Here is a 23,018-nt window from a genome sequence, read left to right on the forward strand (position 1 = left end):
CTAATACTGCTTTTCTACATCTTTTTCATGCAGGGGGAGAAGAGCTGGACAGTACAGTACAGGAGAAAGAAGCAGTAATAGATTGTGGCACAATGCTGTTTTTTCACATTTTGCTTCGCACTCTGTTCTTTTCCTGGTAAGTCCTAGCATTTGATTTGCTTTTTGACTACTTGTTGAGCATGAAAATACAGTAGATATTTCCATGAAAAATCATAACATGAAAGATCTCATACCTGCAGCGTTCAGAGTGCCTATACTACTGCACATAAAGTCAGGATCTTATCTCTAACTTATTCACCAGTTTCAGGAAAACTACTGGAGCTTAGTATCATTGAAATATCATAATCTGTTCAATTTGGTTAAAATTGGCCAAGTGTTTATGAGGAAGAGCGGAAAGGAAAAGTCAGACAGAAGCGACACAAATCTCTCTTTCCTTATGAAATCTGGCTAACATAAAAATAACAACATGATACTTATCTGTTTCCAAAATAGCAGGTGGCTGATAAGAAATAGACTCAATATCAGTCAATTCTGTTTGTGCTGACTTTACAAAATGCCTGTCCTTGTACCTGGCTTAACCGTCTCTCTGCAAGTGATCCCTATTTTTCAAGGAGGGCAAGGCAAGCTTATCCAGGAACATTCAGCTTTTAACTATGCAAGAGGCCACCATTATGCTAGCTGTCTCATACAAGAATATACATTTATGTATGAAAGGGGAAATATAAGCAAACAGGAGCAGTTTAATGTGCATCTTGGAAGTTAGCTATATATTTTATTCATCCATCAACATATATAAGACATTGTACATCTGTGAGCTTTATCCATTATCCCACCTGTGGTAACTAGTCTTAATCCATCACTAACTTGAAAGCTGCTCATTTGCTTAAGTAGTTTCAGTTTTAGTTTTCTTCTCTAGCCATTCTGCATTCCCTTCCAAATTTCTTTTCAGACTAATCAGCAGTAGTTCAAAGAAACAGCTGAGCTGGTGGCATTAAAATGACCAGGGAAACACACAAAGCTTTAACAGGGTACAACCACTGAGCAAGTGAAACATGCTATTTAGTGTTAAAAATGATGACTGTAAGCCCACTCAATTGAAAAAAATTTCACAGTTCCTTAGAAGAAAAAAAAAAAATTAGTATTCCCCTACAGGCCTGGCATAATTTGCACTTTGAGAACCACACCATATTAACATTAACAGTCCATCATATGTTAATAAAAGCCAAAGAATTAAAAACCAGAGGCTCTTGGTCTGTATTGCAAGCAATAGGTTTACACAATTTACAGAAAGAAATGAAATGGACACCCAGGTGGCAGAGTCTGGAATTTGAGAAGCTGAAAAATTGAGAGATTTTACATTGGAAGAGAACATGTCATTTTGAAGGAATTTCAAGTGTAGCACCATTTAATACTGGTATAACAAATAAATATTTAACGTCAGGTGTTAAGGAGGAGACACTCCAAATGCAAATATGCGCGCGCATGCACACACTCTCTCATATGTATCTTTTATACCAACAGAGAAGCAGCTTTTGTACATCTCAAAAATACAGAACACTTAAGCGCGTATTGATTCTGTCCTCTACAGCTCTTATTTCTGCTGTGGTTTCTATTCATGACAGTTGATGCATGCTGAGGACAAACTTGCAATGAAATTCCCCATATGTAATTAGAATGTCATTTGGCCAGATCAGCACTAACCCCCAAACATGGTACTTACTTATAAACAACTTAAATGGGAGATGGAGGAGAAGGGAGAAGGTAACAGTGAGGAGTGAAGGTTTTGACTTCTGAAGAGACTTGGAGAAGAGCATACCATTTTTGTAATAAAACGAGGCCATTAAGCCCTCCTGTGTAACTTAGCCCTCAACTTCCAGGTGATGGATTAGATGAAAAACACTGTATTCTGATTAACGTACTCCAAGAGATGGATCTATCCCATTTCATTAGCTTTAGCTGTTAACCTCTTTCATAAGTATAAGGCATGCTTTAAGACTGAAATCACTTAGGATCAGTTTCCAGCAACTGGATCTTTCTATGCACCTTTGGCTGGTTAAAGAGGCTTCCTTAAACAGAAGGCCCCTTATGTACTGTGAGCAAGTCACTGTACACTCAGTCCAACTTGGTTTAACCAAAGATTCTGAATTTCAAATTCAGTTTTACAGGCTTTTCACACTCCGAATCCATCATGACTCTTCTCAGAAACATCTTTGGCTTTGTTAGCAACTCTTCTGATGTTACAAATTTCCTAGTAGCACCATAAGGTTAGTCTCAACTGTATTTATAATTCAAGTATTGTAATTGTTATCGTAGGTACAGTCTCACTCCAAAAGCCATTTCCAGATTGTAATTCATCACAGTTCAATTCATTTTTAAAGTCCATGTGTTTCAGAACACAGGCTCCTCTTCGAAAAGTGGAATCTACATCTCTTTTGCTAGATGTTTAGCAGACACTATATTTGGCTAAATTAAAATACATGGTTCATTTCCCAGAAAAATTGGTGAATCTTAGATCCCTTTGTAGTAACTGATCTGATAGTTGCAACTCCACCCATCTTTGCATCCTCTGAAAACTTTACCAACAAAGTTTCCATATTTCTTCCCGATCACTGGCAGATACAGAAGAGTACTTGCTGAAGAAAAAGACACAGCTAGTAGATTTTGACTTTCTGTTAACAACTATATTGAGATTTTTCAGTTATCCTGTCCTTAATCCTTTTAGTATGTGTTACTATTGATTTTGTATCACTTTAATTTGGTAATCAATGAAGTAAGCCATTCTAAATCAGCTACATTATAAAAGAGTGCATTTTATCAATAAAATTAGAAAGCAAAGCTTTAATCTTAACAAGAACTGAAAAAGCTTACAGCAAATTCATCTGAAAAGACTTTCTCTCCTACCCCAGAAAATTGTATAAATTGACATTAGATTATTTTTATTGACCAAAAATTGTCTATCAACAAATAAAATTATCTAGTCACTCAAGTAAGTGCAAGTGGCCTCTAGCTTCTGAAATAAACCTGCCCCATTTTTCAGAGTATTGACTCGCTCATTTTTCCACCCCCTCTCTGCAGCTTCCTTGGCCACTTAAGATTCACTGACATCAACAAATACGTAACATCAACAAATTAGAGAGATTCCTTTCCAATCATTGTAAATTACTAAATGCAAGCTGCCTCATCCTGCAGATTTTAGAAATCCAACTCATACAATCTCAAGCATTCTCCCCATTCCCATTTACTTTGAGAACAGCATTTGCTCTCCTTTTTTAGGAAACACTTAAGGCCATTCAAAAGCAGGTGAGAATCTAACCAAGTTCAAAGACTGCATTCTCACTTATGACCCTGATGTTAAGAGTTAAGAACATGTATGACCCTTTCCTGATAAGGAAACAAAGTAGTTTTCAGTCACGCCAGCTCAATTCAGTAAGCGTGGGGGGTGGAATGGAGGATCCCTTAAAACAGGTTAAGAAGTGTGCAAACGTGCTAGTGACCTGTGTCAGAAGTTAGGCTTTCAGCCTTGCATGTTTCAAAAAGTGCCTCTGGACTACAGCTCCATGGGCTGGCCAGTCAACCTAACAGCTGGCTCCCACAAAAGGAAGGGGGGGAGCGAATCTCACTGCTCTTTTTCGGGGGAGTTGGTGTGTTTTTTTGGCACTGCTTTATCAGGCCACAGAGGTGTTTAACTAGCACAAGAAGTTGCTAAGAGAGAAGCACGGGGTGGTTGGGGAGCAAGGGGAGAAGTGTTGCTTCTTTCAACAGCAAGCTGCTATGGTGGTTCACTTTGCGTCATGAAGCCCTATCTGCAGAAATACTCATCCTTCATCATACAATCAGAATCATATAACAAGTGTTACATGTAAATTTTGCAATGGAGGCATTTATTGGCATGGCTTGAGCTTTATCAGCTTGCTAAATACCATCAGGAAAAATAGATTAGGGTATTGTTCCAAACAATTCCTTGTGTGCTTATATTCCAATAGCTTCAGAAAGCTGTGGTATCATGTGGTATTGTAATACCACATGACTACATCAGACAATGCTTCCCAAACCATGTTACTGCCTGTCCTCCTTATTTGCTAACCAGGACATAACCATCTTGGAGAGAAAACACAGACTGCTATTTCAGAAGGAGAGTACAGTGAGCAAACTATGAAGCTATAGCTGGGACTCCTGGTCTCCCAAGCCAGTAGAAAGATACTGAAGACCAGACCCCCATTTAGTCTCCTCTTAGCCTCATCAGGAGGGGGGAAGCAGTGTAAACTATTTACTACGTTTCTTTTTCAATAAACTTTTTTTTTTTAAATCTATAGCATCCTTTTAAATAGCAGAGTATATGCAGTTACTTGTCTGTCAAGCAGCTTTTGTTGATGGAAAGTAGATACCAGATAGCAGAGGTACAATTTAAATGAGTCGTCATCACTGAGTTTGTTCTTTGATTTCCCTCAGTTTTATATTATTTTAAAAATATCAGCCATCAATATTTGTGCATTTCACTGAGATCTGTTCTCTCAGAGATTATTTGGCTGCAATAGTCAACAGGTAGACTCTAAGATCAGGAAGCCCCTTCAAACAGCGTTCCTCGCAATTCCTCTTTCAAATTTTACCTCACTCTGCAAGTTGGGAATCTTAGCATTACTTCAGCTTACAGCTAATCTATCCTACCTGCACAATGAATCATCTTTGACTACTTAAATTAACAGTCAAATTAATAAATAATTTCTTAGGCTTTTGTCCTGCCTTTACAGAAACGTACCTACCATATTAAGGGCCTTTTTAATTGTTGCCACACTTGAAATCAGAGATATGTTCAGTTCTAAATCATGCACCCACTATTTTAGCCTTTACAATTCTCTAATTGGTAATACTAATACCACTGACCTCCCCAGCACAGATTTGATGTTCCAAATGCTCCTCCTCACTTACAATTTTCACCATACACCCCTACTGCAAATAATCGTCCTTGCTATTTCTTTGTCAGGTTTCTGGTTATACTTTGATTATGGTAGACCCTATCCTTTTTCCAGAGGCTCTCTCTTCTGGAAAGAGATCTCATGCATAACTACATTTAAACTTTGCTTCCCTAAGCAGTCTTTCAAGCTACACATTTCTATTCAAATCAACAGATAGCATCTGTTTAAGTGGTCATAAGAATTGTTGCGAAGAGATGAATCACTTAATCTAAAACTTGCCCGACTATGATTAATACTAGGTACAAGAAACCTCATAGTGGACACCCATGGAATAGCCTACTTACCAGAGAAGTTTCTTCCTAATCCCCTTTGGTTAGCACTTTATTTGTTCCCTGTTGTATAATGGTTTTTCAATTCTTTACAAAGGCTTTACAAAGCTCTCATTTAACCTAACATAATGTACTGTAAATGAATAATCCCTTTTCTTTCCTGATCCTGTTAATCTTTTGGCCTCAGTTATATCTCACAGCAGCGAGATGCAAATGTTAAATATGCAAGAAGTATAAGACCTGTATTTTGATTTCCATCTGTCCAATACAAGTCCAGCACAAGAGGCAGATAACTGAGTGCTTTCCTATCACCATGGGAACATGATTGCCAGGAACATACCAAGAACAACATCTCATATTGACTCCCAGAAGCCCTAGTCAAGTACCTTGTACCCATTAGAGCCTCCTTTACCTCCTTTGTTGATTCATATTTTTCACAAACTCCTGATTATTCTAACTGTAACTCAGTCTTCCTCAGGACTGAAGAAACATTGTCTTACTTTAACTTATATAACATCTCCCCCTTGTTAGCATTACGTATGTAAATTATCTCATCTACATAACTTATATGGATGTAGAAGTAGTTGAAACATTTTATTAATGTGATAGTGAAAACAACCAAAGTTGACAAAGTTGTAGGCCGACCCCCTTTTTCCCTGGCCATACCTCCCATGGGGTCTTACCAGCACTCAACTGACCCCACAGTTGGCGAGATTAGCAAACTCAGAGAATTGGGCGGCAGAAAATTAACCCTTCTGAAAAACAATTTTGGCAGCTCAGCTCCCCAACCTGGGTGACAAGCGCAATTGAGCAAATGCCACCGAGAGTGGGACTGAACAGAATCAATCTAGTTTGGTTTAAGTTGTTTAGACCACAGCCTCACAATATGTTTGGATTTTATAACCAATCCAATCTACTGACTGTCCACCACTGGAACAGAAAGGCCTCATTTTCTTTCCTTCCCCCAGTCACAAGAAGACAGCTCTACCTCTCCCCTCACACTGGCCCTTGTGCTCACCTAACCAGAGGGAGACAATTTGACTTGGCAGTCCAGAAGAAAATTAACTTGCTAAAAAGCTAACAGAAAATTATTTTTCTTTCAAGTTAAATTAGCTATGTGTGGAAGTCAAAGACTGAAAACAGACACAAGGACAGAGGCTGAATCATGAAGGAGTGGGAGAGAAAGGGAAATGGTCTGTCCTTCCAGTGGCATGAAATTTAAAAAGGTTTGTGTTACAATGTCAGCATGAGGGCGAAGAGACAGGGTACAGCAATGTGATGGCTTACCACTATTAAAAGGAGGCCACACTCCCCGCTTGGATTTCCCACTGTTACTGGCTATGTTGTGCTGGCTTTGTCACTAGTGAGCCCCTTCCAGAAGGGTATATAACTCGCCAGAATGGTAGAAGACTTTCCAAGGGAAAAGAGTAAAGGCAACATGATGAGGGTGAAGGTAAGGAGTAAGGGCAGTCCCATGTCAGCTTCAGAGAGCTGTTATGTCAGCTTAGCTATGCTTGGAACCATAACTTAAGTATATATACTTCTCTTCCAGAAAGAGCAGTGTATCATTATACTGTTAAAGTGCCTAAAAAATAACGTTGTAATCAGATATACATATGTAGGAGTCACTGGAGTCACCATCACTGCTATTGGTAGCCAATTGCTATCTTCTCCACTACATTAGTGACTGTACACTGTAACATTAGCTTTCTTCTTAAATAAAGCATTGGACTGTGACCACCCAAAAGTCTTACACTGCAAAACACACTTGCCCTCTTACGTTTTCAGCTTCCTTCAAATACAAGGTACAAAATCCAATGCATCAAACAATGTCAAGAAAAAGCCACAGAAGACGTTGCCACAGTATCAAGACATGTTTTGCCAATATTGACTCAAGACAGCTGAAACAATGCTCATCTCTTAGAATTACTAGTTAGGTTTCATTGATCAACAGCTGATAGATAAGCATGTTAAAAATTAGTTTATATGCTGCTCTGACTGCAAAATAACACAAGGCTGAGTTCTATCAACTCTCTTACCAGCAACGGAGAGTGAAAAGACATCCATAAACTTTTCATTTTTTCTAGGATGGCTCTACTACCTACCATGGTAGTGAAGAACACGATAGACCCCACCATACTACAAACACATTTATTTTGGGTTGAACTAGAATCTTATACGTGTAATATTCTAACAGAGGAAGTTCATAGAAAAAAAGCTGACCCAGCACCGCTCCACTTCAGAGTTTTCTTTGAGCTCTCAATCAACTTATATACTATCTACTTTCTCAGAACAAAAGCTTCCAAGAAAATATGGTGGATAAATACTATTTTCAAATTTTGGTAAAAAGTTGTCCAAAACTTTTTTCCCCTTGAAACAATGCAAGATAGAAATGTTACTAAAACACAGGCAGTGGCAATGTAATTCAATGGGCAATGAAACTAGCAAAGGTTCTTTTCTTAAGTATTTGTATCTTGCAGTTGTTGTATTTTGTTTTTTTTTAACCAGATTACTATTAAAGCAAGAGTTTGCCCCTTTTGATATATCAGAGACTCCACCTACAAAAAAGCTGTTCTGCATGTCCTAATTTCCAGAAAAGCTTAAAATCTGTGTCACCTCAGAACAAGAATCCGTGTGGCAGAGAAGCCATCTTTTTGGCAAGCATTTCTTTTGGCAACCATGTCTTCTGAATCAAATTCTATGGCCCTGCACTTGTTTCCACCCCTGCTCTACCAGTATGATCATTTGTACAGTCTGCCAGAGGATTAAAGAATTGATAGAGATTAAAAATAACTGTACAGTTCACCATACAAAAGACTTGTCTACCTTAAGGGCATATACACACGGTAGATTAAGGATGCGTTTCTCTGATTTATTGAACTTCTGAGTAAGTGTGTTTATAAAGGTCTCTTCTCTGCATTAATTTTCCAATAATCATTGAGTCTCATATTCTTACTGAATTCTTTCCTTTCATGAGAATGGTAGCAGAGTTTCTTCTACTTGACCATCTACTGGGGAATGCATAAGAACCTAGTCTCCTTGAGACTGGACAGCAGATGGAAAAATTATAAGAGATGGGATTAACAGTCAGCATAATCAAATAATCTCAACATTCTTTGGAAACCAGGTTTAAACATCCCCCTGCCCAAAAAATCCTGCCAACCTGTGAGTTTAATAAAGCTCACAGGCTTTTAGTATAAAATTTAAATTAGAGATTGTAAACAGGTTATAAATAACAAAAATATATTCCCAAAGAAAGAAAATATGACCTTTTGCCAGCACATCATCTTTTTCCCTGCCACCTAGAAACTATGTAAAGGCATGTTTACCCTCCTCTTAAATACCTCCTTCTGTTCTCTCCCATTCTATAATACACTGTGTGTTTACTTCATAGCCTCTCACCCTCAACTTGAGGGACAGGCCACTCTCTTAAATCTTCCTTATTAGCTTCACAAATGCATGCTACACCAAGGTCAAGGTATAAGGAAAAAATTCCTAGGGCCCAAAGCACGTACAAAGAATGGAAATGCTCGAAATAAGGGCTGAAACAGTACATGCTCTAGGAAGGCATGCCTCAAAGAACCAGATTCACACAAAGGGGAAAAGAAAATGTTGCGCTCCAATTTAATCAAAATCCACTGGACACAACAGCTGACTCCGCAGCCCTGGTGACCTGAAAAGTAATTTTATTAGTTATACGGAAATATCCATTTTCAAGTTCCAACTTCCATTCCTCCCTACTTGCCCACCTTGCCCATGAAGAGGAGCAAATTTACACAAGCAGCATTTTTACAGGTTCTTCCCTAAGAAATTCTCTCAAACAGAATAAGGGAGTTCCCTTCCTTTATTTGGAGCAACACACCTTTTCAAACAGCACATGCTGAAACACAAAAAAAAAATCATTTTAATTTTAAAGCAGCACTGGCACTTGGAACTTCTACACACATCAGACAAGCTCAAAACAAATCTGAAGAAACAATATTGGAAACTTCAGCACACGTATTTCCACAAAATCTAGATTTTGGTAGTTTACATAAATTTAGCAGGAGTGGAATAGGCAAAGCTGTCCCAGTAATGCTTTAAGTAGGTATCTGCTGCACAACAGTTCAGTTGTGTTCAATCTTCACCTGAAAAAATACAGTTGTTACCTGTGAAGGCAGACAACAATACTGTGATTTGTACACTGTGTATTTTACACACTGGTAAAGTTAAGAAATGTTTCTGTTATTTTAATAGCATTTTGCCCATTTGTATACAGCATGCTTTTAACTTGTGTCTTTAGTCGTGGTTTCCCTATGAACAAAAAGGCAGCATAAAAGTGATGCTACTTTTTGTTTAATACCTAAATAGGTTCTGACTACCTGCAAGTCCTATTAGCTCTACTCTGCCACCAACTAGTAAAACTGTTGAGCAGCAGAGGCATCTCAGTAGCTTACTGTAGGCAAAGCAATACAAACACTGTATAATACACATTTGTTTTGTATTTGGAAAATGGTTTGCCATTACGTGAGTTGATTTTTATATTCTGAAGAACTTCAGTTTTACAGGTATGAATGGCATAAATCACTATCCCAGCCCAGAAAACCTTAATTTCTTAAAAATGAAACAAAAAAAAGTGAACATTTAAAGCCCTCACCTTATTAATACCAGAATATTTCAACAGAAAACAATACGATAACTCAGCTAGCACAGAATACAACCACATACGCACATTTTCTCCACGAAACACAAGATAACCGAGCTCTGCAGTCTTCACTAGATTAATTATTTCTCTACCTTTGCCTTGTGCAAACTCCAGCTTGCTTTGAACCAAAACCCTTTATGGTTCAAATCCCAGGAGATGCTGAGAAGGTGTTCTCAGTGGAGCAAACTTTTCCAGAGAAAGCACATTCTGATTTGAGAGAATTCATTTCTTTTAGCCTTTGGGGGAACACTGCAAGTCCCATGTATTTGTTCAAGTCTTTACCTACTGAGAGCAGAACCCCTTCTAGGCTCTGTCAGGTTCATGCTGATCTTGCAACATCTGGCTGTGTACAGCCACACTATTCACATATTTTTAATTTTGTACATCAAGTAATTTTTTTAACCCAATCTTTTAAAGAACACCGTTTTCCAGTCCTTTAAAACAGGGATTTAAGAGAAACCTTCAACTAATACTGAGCTAATTATACAGAGTTAAAATGTAAGATGCTGAACAACAAAGAAACAGTTGATTAGTATTAAACAAGAACTTAAACTAGAAAGTTAAGGTGAGGTAAAGCTTAAAAGAAGGGAGTGAAAGGCTGTGTAGGCATGTGAACCACTTCTAATATTGACAATAAGATCACAAAAGACATTAACAAATTAGGAAAGGCATCCGAAGTGGCACAAAAACAATTTTTATACATTTGAAATATGAAATCTTATTATTCAGGAAAAAGTAAAAAAGACTAAAGTAAAAACAAACAAAAAAAGGCTGCAGAGGAAGAGAAAGAAATTCATTTAAGAGCAACCCTTCCATTTTGAACAGCCACAAACATTTCAAGCACCTACATCATAACTGCTCACATAATTAATTCAGCGTAGCAGTCAGCAACAGCAATACTGAGACAGCCACAGTTCAGCAGCCTAGCCTTTGCTGTAAGGAAATTTTTCCTGAAGACAGATGCCACCCGGAGGAACAAAACCAGAAAAACAATCGGCTGCCTGACCAGAGGCAAGGCAAGGAGAGATTAGAACTGCAAGCCTCTCTCTCCTCCGGAGACTCTCAGCCTGCGCTTGCAGAACAAACCCGCACAGCCAAGAGCGGCAGCAATTTTCCGAAGGAAGACAAAGCAAGCCGCGCTCTGGCTATGAGACAAGCGAAAGCAAAAGCAGACTGGCTTCTCAGAAAGGGCTGCAAGAAGAAAGCATACGTGTTTCTCCTCACGGCAAGCACAACTGTGAATGTTACTTTTCAGTTGTCTAGGATCACGCCAGCGTTCAGTGTGTGCTGGTAAGCCAGAAGACAGGGGTTTTTGCTCACTAACTGTAATTTTTTTAAGTGGATTGTCAGCAGTGATTCTCTGTTTAGGAAACCTGTGTTCCCTCAGCTGAGAAAATTATGCCTTCTGGGGAAAAGAACTGTTTGGGCCATGCCCATAACTCCCATGGAGAGCTGAGCATTTAGACTTAACAGCTGATAAGCAGCCACAAACGTGACAACTTCATTTCCTTTCTACTTTCTCAAACCTTATGTTAATGCACATAGGGAAATGTAGATCTATCTGGAACAGTAATTAGTTCTGTTAATTAAGCTCTCCAAGTACGGACATGGAAGACATCCATAAGAATTTAATGTAAAATTGCATACTGCAGGACTACTCTCTTCCAATGTGGGTACTATGCCCAGAAACAGAATCTGGGATCACGGTGCTTAATCCTAGACAGTGAATTCCACGCAGTGGCTCCAAAGTGCAAGTCATCTATACAACTCTCTAGACCTCACCAAGGGTACCAATACTTACTTCAACACAACATTACTATATATGCTCATACAAACATGTAAGTAATTTAGAAAAAATTTGGGAGGGGGATGTTCCCTAAATGTAAACCATGGAGAATAGATAAGTGTAGACACCTTACATCTCTCTAGGTAACAGCTTAGAGCTACATTTTAAGAAGTGCTCCACATCTAAAACCTTCCCCTGAGAATGGATCTTCCTGAATTCTAACACTACACACACATCCAAAAATCAGCGCAATAATAGACTGCTGGTCCGAAAATGAAGCATAGGCAGGGAGATACATACAGATGGAAGGATCCAACTTAAAGGAGTTTAGAATATGGCAGTAGTCCCATCCTATCTGGAAAGACTATTGTGTCATGGTAAGCAGAAAAAGGAAGAGATCCAGTCAGAATATAGGCTTCATGGCTTTCTTCGCTACTATTGTTGCTTTTAGCAAGAAATTCTAATGGAAGGGTTAATATTCCTAGAAGATGAAAATCTATAATGCTTACTGTATTAACTTTGGGCATAGGAGACCTGGTTTTGGACTTCCCCATTTCTAACATACGGGCAAGTCATGAGAAAATCCACATGAGAGAATTAAGCACCAATTTGACCCTGATAGTACCTTTAACAAGGTAATTCCACGACAAAAAGAAGTACCATATCTAAATATCTTTATAGACTTGCCCTTAGTGCCTCAGTTTATTATCTGCAAAAATCCTTCCTGCCTCACAGGATATTGTGAGGAAAGATCATGAGGCGCTCAGATACTGCAGCTGCAGTGACAATGATCTAAACCAGAGACATGTAGCTTGATTCCAGTCCCATAACAGAGAAGATCAGCTAGAAATAGTTCTGAATGCAAGGTAAGTCTTTAAAAATGGAAGGGTGGTGAAACCAAATAAGTTATAATGAGTAAGAATAACCTAGACTGTGTCAGTAAGAATTGATAAGGAAAATAAACATCAAAGATGAAGAATTAGAGTTGGTGGAGTTTTTTGGTATAGCAGGGGGTTTTGTTTCTGTTGTTGTTTGGGGTTTTTTTTTTGTTTAGTTTGTGGATTAGGTTGGGGTGTGTTTTGTTTGAAGAAACAACTATATGTTTCACTTTAAAACAAAGTATGCAATCTTCAGAATAGATCCCTGGATTTGACGCTAGTAATCTGAATTGGGATGGCTGATTGTGCATTGCTGTAATTTTTAGAGACCACTCAGACCTGAAAAACATGGCCATGTACTGTTGAGATCAGATAGTCAAGAGACTGGAGACAAAAGAACCCAAACTGACAAGAATAAATCAAGACTAATTTTATCAATTATGTCCAAAAGCTGCAGAACTGGTTGCCACTGTCTCTATCTCAAAGAATAAAAATGTGTAGGGGATGAAAAGAAGGAGGAAGGGATGCTGTAAAGAAAGCTAGACCAAGGTCACACAGGGGAAAAACAACCAAACAAACCAACAAAAAACTAAACAACCCCTCTCCCCCCCTAACAGAGCTGGGGGCAGAAGCCAGCACTCCCATGCCCAGTCAAGGTGATGAACCTCTCTTCATATTCCTGATGACTCTAGAAACAGAAACACACGGAAAACACAATGATTCTTTTGTTCTAATCCAGGGGATGGTATGCAAAACAGCACCAAGTCTCCAGCACACGCTATAGTATGTCAATAACCTGTGTTAAATAGCTGTGTGCTTGCAGCTGTACAAAATAATTCAGATTAGCTTTGTCCTTAATAAAAGCAGATTACAGCCAAAAAGGTGTTGACCATTCTTATACATGGACAGTTACTGAATGCCCTTCAGAGTAAGTGGTTACCATAAGGTAATTTATTTGTATGTGAAGTCCTGTCTTCTCTTTTCTAATACCCAGTCAGGATAGACCACACTGTCATGGCAGACAAGTAGTCCTTTCCTAAACCACTATAGCCTGAAAAATTCACCCACCAAAGAGGACTCTTTACTGAGTGTGGTTGAATGGATTTTGCTACACCAATTTCTAATTAATTTAACATTTTGTTTTGCCCTTAGAAAGGAAAACATCAAGTGTCAGTGCACAAAATCTCTTCACAAGCCTAATAAGAAATTGATTTAACACACAATAGAACAGTAATAAACTTTGAAAGTTTTACTTAGTGTTCAAAATCCAACATGCAACACAATCTTTTTACAAAAGTTTCCATTTTATGCTGCTGCCTGAAAAAAGTGCTAAATACAAGAAACAAGGAAGTTAAACATAAAAAGAATAATCTCCATGTTATAACCTAAAGCAAGCTAGTGAAGAGCCCATTCCAGTGGCAGAGAACTGAGAATGCCAGCTACAGTTCAAAGTGCATGGAGTCTTGCTTATTGTCTGCAAAACAAAGTATAAAAAAGCAGAAAATTGTTTTACCTCAATAAATTTTACATTTTGTGTTATGAGGATGCGAGTAGTTATACAGCTTGAAAGCTCTATTAGGAATCTCATGAGAAATATTAGCCCTTTGGGAAGGAGCAGATGATGTAACGGACCACTTATCCTGGACTGACCCCGTGAGAATCTCAACAACTAGAATAACCAACCTAGCATTTCAGAGCTCTGATAAGCAAGCCTTTCCTGAAAGACTAAGAGTTCAAAATGAAGACAAACCTGAGAAACTTCTGGCAGCATCAGTGCAAAAGAAATAAATTCCATTTTCACACTACAGGAGAAAGTTTTAGATATAGAAAACCCTTTTAATCAAAGTAGCAAATATTCAATCTGTAGGGCTCAGTCACTTAATGGTGGCTTGGCACTCATACTAAGGAGCATTCAGGATATCACAGACATGCAAGAACCCTGAGATCTTGAAAATGTAGTGGCAAAGTGACAATCTTCACAAGAGCTGTGCTCAAATTAAAAAACTTGAAAACCAAAAACCTCTTTTAAAAGAAGTCTCTTTCAGGGAGTCACGCGAGTTTAGGTCAGAAAACTGGCATGGAAGCTAGAGAGGCATTTGGTGACAGCATAGCCACCTGCTGATGGCACCCTGTGACCTCACCATCGGCTCAGGAATGGGGGCTGTCATTTGAACAGTTGACCCTTTCCCTCCTCCGGTCTCTATTTCTCAAGCAACTTGAGGGACTGTGTTGTCATGAGGAGGGCAAGATCATCTTGCTGCTCTAATGGAATAGGATTTTTCTTTTCTTGTAGAATACGTTTCAGCCATACCAGCTCAGAGGCGAATGATAACAGAGCTTGCAGAAGTACACTTCTGAAGGCAGGAAGAACAGGATCTCTCATGCACCACAGTTTTGGAGTGTAGGGTTAAGATTCATAAAGCCATCTAAATTTTTATCTGGAAACCTGTAGTTCCACTAGTCCCATGCCCACAACCCTTCACAAGAGCAGATCTAGGTGTATTTTCAGCTGGTTTAAAGATTCATATATCTGCATGTCACATTCAGTGCTTTGTGCAGCTGTGGCATGGATCTCAACTGAAATCTGTTTTTGCAAGTGCCAACATGGTGATGCAAAATTATTCTGAAGACATCACCACTTCTTAAAAACATTCAGCTTATTTCAAAAGTAGCAATATAAGTGTTTTCCATTGCGGGGGGTCCGTCTCAAGGCACTATTGCTGAAAATTTGCAGTTCCTATGTAAGTAACGCACACAGTTTCAAGTAATTAAAACTAAGCCTCTTGCTAATCTATTCTTTTATTACTTATTTCAAGAAGTCTTCAATGGAAGCCACCAAGTTTTTACATCTACTATGTCACTGGTCTCTATAGAGAAATTACCAAATAAAACTCAAATTTCAGGCCCTAAGTCTGTTCCGTGTAGACATACGATTGAAGAATCACAGTGGTCTCTTCTGGGTATATATTACATGTTCTTAAAGAAAAAAAATGAGGGAGAATATAATCTGATGGAATTTAAAAACACAAGTTATCAACAAGATGTTCCTGGGAAAATCATTCTCCTATTAGTGTTGGAAGAAATACTCAGAAGCTGCCACTCACTATTTGTTGTGTTGGTAAAATTTATATATATATAAGTTCCTCTTCATCTTTATAGACATTCCAAGTAGTATTAAAATCATATTACCAAATTGCATGATACAGCCCCACCTACCTCAGAAACTCTTCCTCTTCCTGCCCAACATGGAACCTTTTAGTCCAGTGGTTCACAGACTTGTCAGTGGTGGTATCTGCATGACACTCAGTATACAGCACAATTCCCAGCAAAAGCATCTCCGTGCTAGTGATTGGTAGTTAACACTCATCAACAGTTGCTGTGGATAAACCGTGAATGTGGCAGCTGCATCTCCTCACCCACTGTTCTACTTCCAGCAGCTGCTGCAACCATCCTGGCACAGTTGAGACCTGCATTTGCTACTTAGGACCAGGGTGAAGATCTGCTCCCAGTGTCAGCCAAAGATCACTCTGATCAGTGAACAGAACATCCCCGCAGGCAGATGGGGAGGCAGGGTTTGTCTCAGATTTGTGAGGCTGGGGAAGATGACTACAGGTACAGCTCCATGATGGAGTGAGAGGACATAGGTTAAACGACAACAGGAGAAGCTACATGACAAACGGTGCATGGTAAGGGGGAGGGGGAAGACAAAGAACAAAGGTTCATTTTCCATGCCACTGCCATTAATCACAGCATCCACATCTACCACAAGTAGATGTACTACTGCTACCTACACGGTATTCCACCAGAACACCTGAAATTACAGATTCCATTTTAGAGAATCCATTCTTGCATAAAATATGGATCAAAATAAGCCAATTACATACTGAAAGTTCATTAAATGCCAGCATCACCTCCCTCCCCACACAGCAGGAAGCTAAGTAGGCCAATTACAAGTGGATGGGGAAGTGAGTTTAATTCCTTTGCAGGGAACAGGGTGTGTAAAACCTTGCTCACATACAGAGTGAAGAAAAATTTGAATTTGACTGATTACAATCAATAACATTTACTGTAAAATTTCTCACGCAACATGATCGGGGGGGCGGGGGAGAAAATCAAACTTGCCATGAAAAGTCAGATTTCAAGGTGGACTTTCCTTGCCTTGTAATCTACAAAATAGACTTATTGATAAGAGTCATTGTTATTTCTTTACATAGCCTTGTTGACATGTCTCTGGAATTACTATGTTCATAACAGTATACGCTCATAAAAACATACACTCCAGGAGGTGAGGTGGTAGCATTAAGAAGCAATGCCAAAAATAAAAATAGTGGGGCATTTTCTGTTAATCGTTACATATTTAACTGTGTTACACAAGCTAATAAAAATACTTCATGTCAGTGAAAATGCAGAACTAGAAGATGAAAGCAAGCACAAATACCAAATTAAATAGATATCCCTGAAAATCATTTATTTGGAAAGAAGCAGAAGTTGGGAGAATATAAATTCCAAATTCCAATAAATACTTGTATGCTTTACAATTTCCAGACAACTTAGGCATGAATTATGCTATCCCACATCCATTATTTTCATCTTTCAAGACTCTGCCATAAAAATCAACTTCCCAATCAACTCCCAGATGCCTTTTAAACTATTAGCAAATTTTGTCATTTAAGTACTAAAAAGTTTAGTTGCAATTTTAGGTTTAAGATACAGTATTTTACACTGGTTTAAGTTTTTGTAAACGCATGCATACATTTCAGTGCTTTTTTAAAACCTCTCTTCAGTAAGAAGGGCCTGACTGATTTCTTTTTAAAAGGTGCACACTACAAAGTTCACATTTTAAATCTATCTAGGTCTGAACCTTAGCTGGTACTTCTCACCAGAACTCTGGAACAGATAGCTCTCCAAAACAAAGAAAAATAAGAAATCAAGAAGGCTTAAGAGAAGATTTTTATAGCTTTAAAATCTTGTGGCATGCATTTCCTCATAACTCTGATTTAGCCCTATTTCCTTGTTTGTTTTTGAAACAAAACAGGAAGAAATTATGAAGTCCCCTGAGATATGTAAGTGTAGCTGGGGCGCAGAGGCAACACGTTGAGAAGAAAAGAAAACATCTGTACTTCCTTCCCATTCTCTTCCACCCGAAATAAATTCTTTGGCTGCAGTTTGTCTTCTTTTCTGGAAGCGTTTACACAGTATCTAATGCTATCCACCACCATGACTACCCCTGGGGCTTTTATGAGGGTGGGAACAATCAGTATAAGAATTACTAGGGACATCAAAGAGACAAAACATTTATTGAAGAGGGAAGAGGAAGAGAGAGTGTGAGGTAACGAGGGTCCTACTGTATTTACCTTATGTGCCAAGCATGTGGACAGCAATAAAAACCATGTAGGGAGCAATTTTGGTCAGAGAAAGAACACGGCAGCCTAATGGGAGGCCTTTGTTCTTCAAAAGGGTCTCCTTTTCCCCTTTTGTGCTTCACTTAATTCATGGCATCTGAGCTGCTCTTGAACTTGACAGACAGAGAGAAGGAGGGGGGAGAGATGGAGAAAGGGGGAGACAGAGACACAAAGAAAGAAAAAAGAAAAAAGGGCTTCAAAGAGTTTTCCTTTGAAAATTCAGTTGTGCTGTATGCATTGCTGAAGGTTTTAGATTCAAAAAAAGGGCAGAAAATATTTCATATAATTTCATCATGGGGATAAATTGTCCAATGCTCTTATTAAGAAAGCTAGAAGAAAGGAGCAGAACAAAAATTTTTAAAAAATAAATCTATCTGAGCTAAGGAATATAAATAAAATAGAATTACTCCCCTGGGTGCTTTTTATTTATTTTCATGTTAAATCTTATTCTCAATGGATCCCAATACATTTATCAAAATCTTATCAAAACCATCTGGTTTCCAGTAGTCACCTGAAAGGCATACATTTTATATACAGCCCCATCAGAATTCCCAGAACAGCGATTCCTGCTCGGACAGCGGCAGGAGAGCACCAGAAGAGCCAGCACCATCTGCGGGGCCAGCTCACAGGCGAGTACCCACCACATCTCTCAGGTGCAGCATAAGGCTGCTCTCCGCAAACTGTTCAAAAGACACCATTTTCTGCAAAATTTTTCATCGTTACTTACAATAAGAATCAACAGATACTAATTCTTCAAAAGATGAAGTGGCTTGAACTTGGTTATCTAAAGAAAAAACATTAGGGTGTATCTGAGACAGATTTCCAAGTTCGGTCCCCTCCTCTTTGAACTGCTTGAGCATGCTCTGATAGCTCCCTAACGGCAGCTAATACCAGCTCTCGTAATATATTCAGCTTTTCACCCTCTCTAAATATCCATGCCATAGGCAATATTTGTATGAAATAATTCATAACTGCAGACTGCACTTTTCTCAAGCATCTTTTTTTGTCCGCTAGACCACCTCCTCCCCTCAACACTGTGCATCAACTACTTACACATAATTTATATATTCCTTTGTGGATTTTTATCTATGATGTATATACTGAAAATGTTTGCCAAGAGTATTCGTAATAAAACATGAGATGCAAAATGTAGAGAGATTTATGTGTCTATCACAATAAATTATTAATAATTGTTTTAAGCTAATTCAATAAAAGATTTTTAATGGATAAGGATCTTAAGTTGTCCCTTATTGACAATTAATCTGTTTCCTTCCTGATTTACATATTCTGACAACATAAGCATCTACCTATAGCACACTATTTCCAGAGTGCAGAAAGTAACAGTAAATCCATAATGTAACTCTCCTACTTGATAATGCTCTTTTCATTACTTGACTATTCTAATTTGAGAACAGATCTTTTCTTCATCTGAAGAAAAAAGGTACCCAAAATCAAAATTTTAAAATTCGTTCCATGACTTAAAACACTTTTCTTCCATTTTCAAGTGGGACTATAAAGTACATCCATTTTTAAGGATATGTATTTTAATGAGTCTGCACAAGTTTAATTTTATTTGAAAGTCCAAAGGCACAATTAGACTATGCAAAGTATAAAAAAATGCATGCTTATAAACTGACAAGCAAATAAGTCTCGAGCAGATTGCCAGTGCAGCCATTGACATAGCAGAGTTTAGCTGTCATTGTACTTTATAGAGAGGTTTCTGTCTCACATTGGCAGCATATTTATACCCTATTATGCTACCTGTAAGGTAACCTGGGAAACACCATGAAATAAAATTGGTAGAAATGCTTCTTTATCACAAGTTTGCTTTCTATGATTAAGAACTGTGTTTTTCTGAAATAATTATGGCTTGGGTTTTTTTTTAAATGGGGGAATTTCACTGGAGAGAATTACAGAACCTGTACCTATAACATCAACTTTACACGCTAGACTGAATGCATTTCAGATTATAGATACTGAGTATAAGCAAAAAAGATAGAAGAGCTTACAGAGCAATTTAAGTAATTGAAGATAAAAATTCTATCTGTTTTGTGCACCAGGACTGTCTTTGAGTATTAAATTTATAAACACTTTGAATACTGACAGTGTTACAGCCATATAAAGCAGACACCTGGAGTACTTCTGATGTACTAATTATACAAATGTAAAATATCTGAGACCATTACTAACGTAACTTTGGGTAAGAGTAGAAGAATCCAAAGATTCTGCTGCCTTCTCTTGGAACTTGTTTGCCCCCACACTTGTTTCTTTGCAAGAGGAAATTTACCTTTGCCACCCAAAAATCTCACACATACCTGAAGAGAACTGCAGTCACAAGTATCTGGTGATGCTGGACAGCATTTAAGCTCCTACAGCTGGCAAAGCAAATATATTAATGACTACAAAGACTTCTGGCTGTTTCTGAGAATTCTAATATATTTTAAAAAAACCACACAAAAACATGTTAAAATTACTTTTATTCTGCCAAAACCCAGAGTTTTGACCATCTTAAATATGCCATTCTGTGAACACTGTCTTGTCTGCTAAGTTTTCATATATTATGTTTGACCAAAGCTTTTCTTATGTTTGGGACATTTTTGAGGATGGATTTATTTATGTTAACTCTTCAATGCCTATAACATGAGTCGATCTTACTGTCTTCTTCTCAGAGCATTCCTAGGATCCCCCTCCTCCCCAGCTCAGTTTCATGGAGCTCACAGAAAAATTTCTAAATACATCTGCCTTTCTGTCAAATTGGTCGAAATCAACCAAAAGATTAGAAAGTTAATCAGGGAACTGGAAACAAAGACAGACCACTACTTAAGAAACAAAGTTAAAAATTAATTTTTTCCTGCAATAAGAGTTTCAATTTGTATAAAACCTTTCTCCTGGCTTACACCTAATAGTTTCAACAACCAACTTCTGACAATTCTCAGCCAAAAGAAGGATGAAAAACTAGCTTTACACAACAGAACATTTCAAGTATATGGACAGAAAATACCAAATACTAGACAACCAATACCTATCATGATGGTATTCACTGACAGAAGAGTCAAACCACTCTTCAGTAGACTGGTCCTGAGTCATTTTATCACATACACACTGGAGAACAAAGGGTTAAGCACAACTTCTGAAGAAAAGACACTTCTCGAGTGCAGCTATCACTTAATATTTGTGGCAACAAGCAGAGTATAGTCATATACCACACTTGAACCTGTTATTGAGAAATATTTTATAAAGCAACCCAAATAAAATATACTGCATTAATCCAGCGTACAGATGACAGAAGAGAAGTCATTCATGATGACACTGACTGGAGGCAGCAGTTGTATTATTTTAAAGTTAAAAAGAAATCTCATCTGTTTATTTTGTTAGCGCAGCTTCCAGACATATGATCACTTAGCTTTCAGACAGGGAATATGTATATTGTATAAATAGCTTTCATACAGTCTTCCTTCTCCTGTGATGTGCACAGCAACCACCTGTCTACTTAGAGGCTTTCTATTCTAGAAGTCACTATGTAGATTATGTATTCTATCTTAGACTACTTACTTACCTTAATTGTCCATTCCCACCGGGAATACTTCAGAGAATGTCTCCAGAAATGTTGCCATGTTACCAAAAACAGGTAATTGCTCTGACTTTATTTTACTTTAAGATACATCAGATTTCAGGGCTATACTAGACCCACGGTAAGATGTAAAAAACCCCAACCTAGTAATAATCATCATAATCATCATCATCCCTCCACATTCTCATCCTCTTTTTACTTGTCTGATATTCTTTCCTAATCAAACCACAGCCCCAAAAAGAAGAATGAGTATGAACTCTAGGCTTCCTACTGGTATCTGTAGAAAAAACAAAACTACAAAATCAAACCAGAACTGGAAGCAATCAGGCAAAACATTTCTTCATTCCAAAGACACTTTACTAATATCAGATTGCTTCTTCAGAGAGAACCTCAAGCAGACCAGAAACAGCACTGTTATAAACTGAAGTAAATACCGGTTATTACGCAAAGTTCTTGACTCTCCATCCTCTCCTGATGTCTGTACACTTGACCTTACCACTGCACTTGCCTAGCAAGTGGCAGCAAGAATCAATCTAGCAGAAGCTTGGTGGTGGGTGGCCAGTACAAATAAAAGGAATACTGGATGGGCATGGAAACACAAGATCCTCCCTGTTCAGCAGCAACCCACACTTGTGTGAGTTTGAAAAAAAAAAAAAAAATCACCACAGAACTAAGGGCATCACACTGGTGCCACAGTTTCCCAAAACAGATAAGCCAGGCTGCGAGTTAGCTGCATGGAGGTGATGTGAAGGGACAAGATTTCCCCAAAGAGCAAATGCTCCCACTGCTTTCCTCTGTCAGATAGTTACTATGTGGCATCAGGGGAATAGGTTCCCCTAGCTAATATGGAGGAAAATCAACCCTGAAAAGAGGGATAGATTTCCACTCAATCAGAAAATTAAACCAGCTATATTTTAATTGTTTGATTACAAAACAAAACACTTGCAGAGGAAAGGTATAAAAACTAACAGTCAAAGGCAAGGGGATCCCCTTCAGCAGGGGCCAGATATCAGATAACCTGTAACATGAAACTGCAGTAGAGGTAACATTTCTGCAGGATTTAAAAGCCAGCATGCTTACAGGAGCCATAATATAGATAAAACTCATCCTCAAAAAAAAGACCATCAAGAGAAAGAAAAGTAGTGACATCTTCATCAAATTCCAAAATACAAAACCCTCAACTTGGTTGGTACAAGACCCTGTAACATGACAAATACTATCACTGCTTACCTTTATTACCCCCAGATATTTATATACGTGCCTGTGTCAAACTGAGTTTACCTGATACATGGCATATATGCATGTCTTTTCCACCCACTGTCACTATACTTTTATAAAACCGTATGTTCCATGGAGGCAGATTTGGAGGATATAATCTGCCCTTTTTTGCAGTTGAACAGAAGCATACTTACACTTGCTCTACCTGATTCCATTTTCTGGCCCTTTGTTAATTAG

At 38.2% G+C, this 23,018-nt stretch overlaps 1 protein-coding gene across 10 annotated transcripts in view; it reads right to left on the reverse strand.

Moving 5' to 3' along the window:
• POU2F1 (POU class 2 homeobox 1) overlaps positions 1-23,018 on the reverse strand; it is a 121,923-nt gene that overhangs the window by 73,697 nt on the left and 25,208 nt on the right. For 3 of the 10 annotated variants that reach the window (XM_075169866.1, XM_075169845.1, XM_075169835.1), the window contains exon 1: positions 18,720-19,089. The exons of 2 other annotated variants lie outside the window; for them this stretch is intronic. In XM_075169866.1, the coding sequence (XP_075025967.1) occupies positions 18,720-18,852 (133 nt within the window). In that variant the 5' untranslated portion in view covers positions 18,853-19,089. Of the gene's footprint in view, positions 1-18,719; positions 19,096-20,307; positions 20,368-23,018 lie in introns of those variants that run through there. 5 more of the 10 variants (XM_075169816.1, XM_075169856.1, XM_075169808.1 and 2 more) reach the window with 5 other exon arrangements.

The sequence above is a fragment of the Calonectris borealis genome, chromosome 1, assembly GCF_964195595.1.
Source record: "Calonectris borealis chromosome 1, bCalBor7.hap1.2, whole genome shotgun sequence".
Lineage (NCBI taxonomy): Eukaryota > Metazoa > Chordata > Aves > Procellariiformes > Procellariidae > Calonectris > Calonectris borealis.